The 9,505-nt window shown below is 37.7% G+C and overlaps 1 protein-coding gene across 1 annotated transcript in view; it reads left to right on the top strand.

The window, feature by feature from the left end:
- Positions 1 to 3,666: 3,666 nt before the first annotated feature.
- MYO9B (myosin IXB) overlaps positions 3,667 to 9,505 on the top strand; it is a 34,993-nt gene continuing 29,154 nt past the window's right edge. The window contains 1 exon segment of the mRNA XM_009707562.1: positions 3,667 to 4,503. Coding sequence (XP_009705864.1) covers positions 3,667 to 4,503 — 837 coding nt within the window.

The following is a 9,505-nucleotide window of genomic DNA, read 5'->3' as shown; positions in this document are numbered from 1 at the left end:
GTAATATGGCTGCCTAACTAAATAATCATTTGATGTTTTTCTGGGGATGATATTCACTGTCATGCTTGTGGTGTTATATTAGAATACTGTGTTTAAATGATTACTTGCTGTGGTTTTCAAGCCTGTTTCAAAATAGCTCCCATTCCATCCCTCTGATATAGGTTGTTTCTTGGATAAATTTGAAGTTATATATCTATAAACTGAGCTGAAGTTTGTTTAGTATTTGTTTTCTTGCTCCTGTACTACTGAACTATGTAATAGATGAAACTTTTTGATTACTTACTGCCTTCTCAATCTCTGTATGGTACCTTCTTTATTAGTAACTCTCTTCTTTCTTTTAGAACCATCATGAAAATGTTTACTTTGATGCTGGGAATCCAACTTCAGTAGAATCTAATCCTCCGGTTGCTTGATGATACCCTGCCCTTAGTTGAACACTGGGACTTATTAGGTAACCAACTTCAGATCTGTTCAGTGTATGCTCTTTCACTCTTATGTTCTAATTTGTGGCTTGAAATCTTGTTTAGTATGAAGTCAGATGTCTGTCTCTTTTAGAGCAGTATTATCATCAAATAAATTTTATATCCTTTCTAAGAAAATAACAAGTAGTTGGAGACCAGCAGGTTTTCCTCAAACCTCTGTAATGACTAGATATTGTCATTCTGATTCTCAGATAGAAGAATTTAAACATCGTGTTATTTCTTTTGGGACTCATGTAGTGCATTTGTGGGTAAATAAACTATAGGTAACCAAAGCAGAACTGATTAAAAGGAATTAATGGTAATTGGGTGCCACTCTTCCTTAAGCGACTTAAAATTCAAATTTTTCTTCTTAAAGCCTCATCATCAGTATTAAATGATTCGAAGTAGCATATCTGTTAAGTTGTTGAGTGAAAGAGCAATCTTAAAGCTCAATGCTGTGGAAAGCAAGTAAGTAGTGTCTGGATTTCATATCTGGTTAAAATGGGGCAGTGTTATGCTGACTGACTGTTTACTGCTGTTGTGACTGTGCATTGAAATCATGTTTCAGCAAGTTCTTTCTACTGTAGATTATCTTTCAAATCATTCCTATAGAGCAATGGATGCCTGCCTGAATTTCCATCAAGTTGTATGACGACTGCGTAATTTAGAAAACTGTGTGTAGCATAAATACATTAAGGTTGATGTCTGCATGTTGCTTTATCAGAAATCTGTCATCTTCAGGATAAGAGGTCTTTCTCTTTCAAGTGTTTTCAGTCAGACACACCTGAGCACACACTACCAGCAATCACATTGCTGCTTACTGTGATTGACCTGGGTTTTTCACCAGGAGAGAAGAGGTCATCTGTGTTCTGGTTTCTTCCTTGGAAAGTGTGATATGGGAGTCTTGAGCCACGTACCAGATATATCTTGGTAGCTGACATGAGATGAGGTTAGGAAATGTGTATTAGTAAAGTCAGAGGTCAGCATGTAGGTTCAGCTCTTCTATGTGGGCAAAAAGTTGGTGTTGTGATTCTTAGGATGCAGTTTTGGTGAAAATGCTTACTAAGGGGACTTCCTCTATCTGTGTGTCTGAAACCAATTGCTGGGGGGGAAGGAAGTCTGCACAAGACTGTCTCCCTTGAACTAGCTGGCTACCTTGAGAGAAAATGGTCATCTGTGCTTCAGACTCATCTTCCCCACGAGCAGCAGTCTACTGTAAATTCTACTATATGTTAAGGTGTTTGAGCTTCTATAGATTAAGAATGCTTTACACTTGCATGATTACTTCAAAAGTACTTCAGACTTATTAGCTACTGGTCAGTGATAATTACAGGAAATGGAGAGGGGACTTTGAGCTCACTGGTCCATCCTTCTGTATGACCAAGTTCTTGCAATAAGCTCTCATTAATGAATGATGAATGAGATTTAATGAGGCAAAAAAAACATTCTCGGAGGGATCATACAGCTTGACCAGAGATGTGCTGTGGTTTGTCTTGCTGTCTGTGGCTTGCTCAGCCTTCCCTTTGATGAGTAACCACTAAAAATGATCCAACTTGCATAACAATGTCTTCTGTAAGCTTACTATTCAGAGTTCCCTTAAAGCACCGTTCTCTACTCTGAGGCTGTTCATGAAGCAGAACGATGTCATATGTTTCTGTGAAGTGATTCATTACTTGCAGTGGAAGTGGCAGCTAAATGCTTCCAACTCTACTGATTTTAATTTGAAATGATTGCTCTCTCTGGCCTTATGCAAGTTCCTGTGCAGTTGTTTAGTGGCAAAAAGCAACTTCATTGGCATTTCTCGGCTTTTTTTTTTTAAAAAATATATTTGGCATGTAAGTGTATAATTAGAACACTTTGTTCTTGAAACAAAAATGGAACTGCTATTCTGGCTATGAAGTTTTACAGACTGTTAAAGGGGATATTTTGTTATCTTTCTGCTTTTACTACCTATTGATAAGCTGATAAACTGTTGAACTAAAGCAACGTTGGTAAGTCTAGAGGCTTTAACTGGGCAGGAAGGAGGAGGTTGACTTCTGTGAGGTTGATGTTAGGCTGAAGTTAGATTGCTGGCCTACGTCAAGGAGGAAGGGAAGAAAAAGCAATCAGAATGAAAGATTTTTGGAGACTCATGCATGAGGTTCCTGAAACCCAGTGAGGAAAGAGTTGATAGCATAGGTATAAAGCCTTGCAAATCAAGTGGGTTATTTGGGATCTTGTTAGCTGAACTGAAAAGTAGTTGCAATAAGACTAATTCTAGTTTATTGCCTAAAATGGAAGGGAAAAAGCACATTCAAACCCTCCTGTAGCAAGGATGTGGTTCACTCGAGTGAAATTAGCAGTTTCTGTCTGGGTAAATTATGCATGTTCAAGAAATCACTATGGTTTACTGGGTTAGGAGTTGACAGTGATATTTGCACTGGTCAGCTTGTAGGCACAGTTTCCTTAAAGCTGAGTGGGGTAAATACTGTACCTATCTTGTACCTTTCATGAAAAGAGGTCAGTTGGGGAAAATGGGAGGAAGAAAAAAACCCAACCACCAAACCAAAAACAACCACGTGGATTATGGTGTCAAAACCATCTTCCTCCTTACACCTATACACTGTTCCTTCTGCTGTAGTTCGTGGCTGCTCAAAGTGTTGCTGCTGATCTAAGAATGATCAAAACCTGTTTCTACCTCCAGTTGCTTGTGCAGCGTTAAGGGAGGGTTTATGTGGGAGGATGAATAAATGTTTGTGTAGCCATATCGTGAACCAGGTCAGAGAAATTATCTGGGTTAAAACTAACCCAGGGAAACAAGGGAGTTTTAATTTGGACGTTTGTCCCTGTTCAGCTTGCTTTGTGGCTGTACGAATGCTTGTGCTGCCAGAACAGGGAGGAAGGAATGGCATGGGAATAGAAGGAAAAGTGAAAAGACGATAGATACTGTGGCAGCTATCCATTCCATGGGATAGGCTAAGCAAACTATTTGAAATAATATCACTTATGTGCATTAATAGTGCATTTGTTCTTTAATAATTTGATCATTTAATAACTTTATTCTCATCCTCCAGAAAATAATACCTTGTCCTAATACCTCTTGTACATGCTTTTTTAACACTTGACATTTTTTCTTTTTTTCTTTTTTTTTTTTTTTTGTTTTTTTTAGACAATGGGCACTGCATATTAAGCAGGGGTAGAAGACTGAAGCCCATCTGGGGACAGAATGAGTTTAAAAGATGCCGACAGTGCAGTTTGCCAGGCAAAGGCAGCCTATAATCTTCATATTTACCCCCAACTCTCAACAGAAAGTGCTCCCTGCTGCAAGGTGACAGCAACCAAGGACAGCACATCTTCAGATGTCATCAAGGATGTGGTTAATATCTTAAACTTGGATGTCTCGAAACATTATGTGCTCGTGGAGGTGAAAGAATCGGGTGGTGAAGAATGGGTACTTGATATAAATGATTCTCCTGTTCATAGGGTTTTACTTTGGCCTCGTCGTGCTCAGGATGAGCATCCGCAAAAGGATGGGTACTACTTTCTTTTGCAAGAAAGAAACACTGATGGGACCATCAAATATGTCCAGATGCAATTGCTTTCCAAGGAGACAGATGCTAGACGATTGGTTGAAAGGGGTTTTCTTCCATGGCATCAGGAGGACTTTGATGACTTGTGCAATCTCCCCAACTTAACGGAGACAACACTTCTAGAGAATCTCAAATGCCGCTTTATAAAACACAAGATTTATACTTACGCAGGAAGTATTCTGATTGCAATTAACCCCTTCAAGTTCCTGCCCATTTATAACCCTAAGTATGTCAAGATGTATGAGAATCATCAGCTTGGAAAGTTGGAGCCTCATATTTTTGCCATCGCTGATGTAGCTTATCACACAATGCTTAAAAAACATGTTAATCAGTGCATAGTTATATCAGGTGAAAGTGGGTCTGGGAAAACTCAAAGCACAAACTTCTTAATTCACTGCCTCACAGCACTGAGCCAGAAAGGGTACGCAAGCGGTGTGGAGAGAACTATTCTAGGAGCTGGACCAGTTCTAGAGGTAAATTTATGCTAAAATTGCCTTCTGTGGAAATTGTTTATTGAAAACTTCAAATAACTGCTGTGGAATACTACTTTTGAGAGTCACCTACTTGGTTTAGGCTTTAAATGTCACTGGGTTGCATTGGTGTTTGGCTGTGTTGCTCAACTGCTTCTGATTGATTTTTCCTTAATTCATCCTTCTGTTCAGTTGACTTCCTGTTGCTTTTAATTTATATTTGACTTAACTTTCCACCACTTAAACATTAATATTCTGGGACAGAGGTTACCTGTGTTTTCCATCTTAAAGTTTTGATGGCATTCGAATCAAATCGTGAGTAAATGTTTTCATAAAAAGACTGTTCCACTGAAACATTAACCGCTTAGTGTAATTGTGCCTTTGTGTGTAAGCATGTCCTGCAGTGTTTTTATGAACTTACTTTTTGAGGGAGTTATTTCCTTTCTACAGTTGTTTGTTTTGAAGAGAGCAACATTGTTAGTTGGGGAGAAAGTGTGAGACAGTTTTGGCTTTTAATTACTACAGTGTTTTCAAGAGAAAGCAAAACTAAACACGTGACAAGGAGGGAGTACAGCTGGTCTTGCGTTTGGTGATGGCAGAACAAACTTAAACTGATCTTTTAGACTTCAACCTCTCCCTTTTACTCTCTCATCTGAAAGGAAGAACTCTGAAAGCTTGGATGGGTGTAATGGTTACCTGTAATAAAAATCTTCAACAGCAAGGAACTTGAATATGGCCATTCTAATTTTTAGGTTTAAATAGTCTCAAATGTAACAATGCTTTCATGGAAAAAAAAAAGCTTTTTTTAAAGCTTTTGGATAAAATGTGAAAAAGCAACAAAGTTAAACTTTAAAATGTGTTACATTTATAAATGTGATTTGAAAGCTTTTCTGTGAAGAATGAGGAATATATGCAAGTTCTTTTTTGCCTGGCTTTATGCTGCTTGAAAGAAGAAGTAAAATTGTTTGAGGTTTCTTGGTTGCTGGAGTTCAAGTTTGCAGTTCTGAACAGAAAACAGGAAGGGGTCACTGTGGAAAGCACTCTTTGATCAGCTGATCTTCCTGCCTTTGATAAAATTAACTGTTTCGGGTCCTCGTCTACCAGACGTGATACAGCTGTGTCAAACCAGGTAGAGATGTAAAATCTTGTGTTGAGGTTTGTCCATTGAATGAGAAATGCACATATCCCTAGATTCAAAATTAAAATTAATAACTTTGCTGGAGTCAGAGATAGATATTGTTTATGTCTGGAAATCTTCATGAAGTGATGTTTGTGATTTTTCTGCAGTCAGATTGGTTGTCATAAGTACGGCAACTTCTTCAGACTTTACTGAGCATTTAGTAATGCATTCCATGAGAAAATAGTCTTGCTAGCTAGAAATATGATGACTGATTGAAAGCTTAGCTTGCAGGCTTGCCAAATAGATTGTAACATGGCAGTTGAAGTACATATTGTCTAAAATGTGAGGCGCTTTTCTGAATTCTCAGAGAAACTTCTTGCTCTACTTCTTTGAGGGTGTCAGTTGCAAATTGATTCAGTGTAAACTAGTCCTCCCAAATATTGTAAAAGATAAAAGGAGTTTATCACAACTAAATATAAAAAAGTAAGAATATCTGAATACTAAAACATTTTTCAGAAGTGAATATATGTTTTTTATATTAAAAGTATTATTCATTGACTTGAAATTATGGAGAAAGAAGCCTTTTTGAAACTTGTAGAGGCTAAGATTTGTCCAGGCTGAAATAAATCACTGGGATATCTGTGATTTTGGTACACATATATTTAAGGTAGTGGGAATATAATTCTTTGTTCACATAACTTCAGTGCACATCAAAAAATGATGCTATAGTAGATTTAGAAGATAGAGAAGTAAAATCAAGCTATCCTACTTTGGGTAGGATTCAGCTGACAGTGAAGCTTCCATGTTTCCCAATATGGATGTTCTTGTGCAATTCCAGTCACTAAGCGTAATTTAAAAAAAAACAAGTCCAGTCTTGGTCTCGGGGAGGAATGCACAGAAAGCTTACTTTGCTTTGTGGAAGTTAAACTGACGACAAACTCTTCTGTTAGAGTTGGTCACTTCTAAATCCAACTGTGGTGACTCATTTGGGTTTTTACTTAAGGGAACTAAAGTGGTACAAGGGAATTTTTCTTAAATGGATGTTTCAGGGGATTTTTGGCATGAACAGTTTTGTAGTGTGCCTAAACTGTTTGAGAATGTTCTGTTTAATTTTGAAGTTTTATTTTGAGTCCTCATGAAAGACTAAAATGTACTCTTGACTGAAGTCTGTTTCCCTGACTTTTGTGATGTAGAAGTTGGTTGCATTTTAGCTCAGAACTTCCCCTTTTTAGTGACCTCTTATTTTCCTGACACCTAAGTAAAATGTGTCTGTTTATAGGCTGACCTTTTGTAAAAGTTCGAGGAGTTAAAGCAAGCATTTCTAGCACAGAAGGGTGAGCACTATTAGTGTGTTATAGAAGTGGATTTATAATTTCATTGTCGCATGCTTAGTGAACTTAGAAACATTTCTTACCAAATCCTGTTTCTGTGTTGGCTAACTGATGTCTATTTAAATCTGTGAGTAATTTGCAGATAAACTATTGTTAATATTTTAGCTCCTTGTTCGCAATTTCTAGACTTTGAAGAATGGAGTTATAGCTGTACAATGAAAGGAGATTTGACCTTAGCGTTGCTTACTATTACCTTCTCAAACATCTGAGAAATGAAATACATGATACTGAGACAGCGTAGTTAAGAATTAAATATGGTACTAGCACAATTGGTGTCACATGCGCCAGTGAAAGGAAAGCTGGTCATGGGATAGTCTCGGATGCTTCTTTCTCAATCTTGGCACCAGAGTCTGAGCTGTTTATATGATTCCTTCTTGGGGATCTAATAAGCAGAGGTAACTTAGACTACTTCTGAGTATGTTTGGCACTGCTTGCAGCTTTCTAGAGAAAAAGAATCTGAAAAGCTGGCTGCTTCAATGGGACAGTGATGCTTCAGTACAGCCCAAACCTGTGTTTTGTGCTTGTTTTTAACAGTTCATGAGACATACAGTTGCCTTAGCTGTATAGGAATTATAGGAATTGCTCTCAGATTATTTTTTTTTCATCCAGGCTAATGTAGATCATCTGTAGTGAAGTGCAGTTTCTTTAAAACTGGGAGGAAGATAAAGATAGGCTCTGTTTTAAGATACTCATGACTTTTTCATCCTTTTCTAAATTTGGTGATTAAAGTATAGTCCTCTATTCTTAACACTCAATACAAGAAGGCAAAACTCCAAGTCAGTTTACTTACAGTTGAAGTCCTAAGAAGGAATTTGCATTTGGGAACTATTATTTGGGTCAAATTGGAAATAGTGAATCAAACCTTTGTTTATTTTATAGACTCTCAAGCAAGGGAATTAAACCTTTCCATACACACTTCAGAAGTTTCCAAGAAATTTGTATTTTTCTTTCGTCAGGGAGAAACGTCTTAAAATGCTTGTTTTGGATATAAAATGCACAATGTGCAATCTAAGACTCTGAACTTATTTTGGAGACCTAAAGTTAACTTACCAGATTCTTCAAGCCAATTAATCTAGTAAAGTGGCAGAAAATGGAGCGAGGGGATGGGATCATGTGGTGAGGCACATAGTAAGAGGGAATTGGAGCTTCCTCTTCTGGCAGCAAAGCTCCTTGACTTGCTGTCTATTGTTAAAGTGTAAGCCTTAGCATCCTGGGTTTATTACAGAAGTTACTTTCTTAGTGTGCTGAAGTTCATTTCCCTCTGAAATGGAAACTGAGGAGAGGCGGGACAGTTGGAAATAGTGGGATTGTCAACTTTTTCATGTATTATTTTGAAAAGCATTGCTTATTTCCATTTGGATATGTTCTTGAAGATTTCCCAATGACACTGAAACATTCTTTGAAAAGAATTAAGGCCCAAATGAAAGTCCAACAGGAAGCTTTCATTAAGTGGTCTTCTAAAGGTGGCAGTTGTAAATATGAATTAATTAATATCGACAGCACAAGCAGGTGGGTGGGAGGATGAGACTTTGTAGAACTCAGCATATTAAAAAAGTTGTTAAATGTCATTGTAGAAAGTAAACTTTTATGCTTTACCATTCTATGGAAAACAGAGTAAAGGAATTTGCTGTCAGCTCTGTTTTCTTTATTACAGTCCTGTTGTGCTTGTGGTTTTGTATAAGATGGACTTAAGCTGAGTGGTGCTTCAACTCTGGTTTTCATTTGTATTTGCCATAAAAGTCTGCATATATACTTAGTGGGTGTAGTCTGTTCTATTTAAGGGAAAGTAGTTGTTTTGAGGCTATTATCTGCGTGTGTTTGTTTTAAGAATCATAATTGAGGAGGAATGGAACTTCCTTTTTCCATTTGGTTGGATGTTACCAGTTTTTTTTGGTGGAAATGTGTTGTTGCGTACTTTTCCCGCTGCGCACATCTCTTGGGGAAAAATCACCTCGTCCTTTATGCAGTCTTATCATGTGGATTGCTTAAACTTCCCCAGGACACCGTACAGCATGCAGAGTTGCAAAATTACCCTGAACACTGCAACTTCTGTGTTGATGGGTGGATATTTTGCAGCATATTTGTGAAGACCACTACTAAACCAGGTTCAATTCTGAAGCAGTCATTTTGTCTTTCAGGTGTGTAATTTGAGTCTTCAATGTCATTTGGCACTTTAAAAGACTGGCCTGTGCAGTGGTGGTTCTGCCATGGATTAGAGTGTTTTACATAGAAACCCTGATAGCTTTTTCAGATTTTGGCAATTCTTATGAAACAATTAAGTGAGATTTTTAGTTGTGTTCCTGAGGTAGATGATAGGAGCGCATGTGTGGTTTGGGGTTTTCTTTTTACAGTGAATAAAAAGAGAATTTGGCATTTCTCCGAATACTTTTGTAGGAGTTCTGAGCAGCAGACTCCAGTTTATGCCTCTTGCATTCCAAGGTAAGAGGATGGGTTGGATGATTTCCTGACTCCCAGAACAGGCTATCCCAACTCT

Source organism: Cariama cristata, unplaced genomic scaffold, assembly GCF_000690535.1.
Source record: "Cariama cristata isolate BGI_N322 unplaced genomic scaffold, ASM69053v1 scaffold18309, whole genome shotgun sequence".
NCBI lineage: Eukaryota > Metazoa > Chordata > Aves > Cariamiformes > Cariamidae > Cariama > Cariama cristata.
The sequence above is the reverse complement of the archived record's forward strand: the minus strand, read 5'-3'. Positions and strand labels throughout refer to the sequence as shown.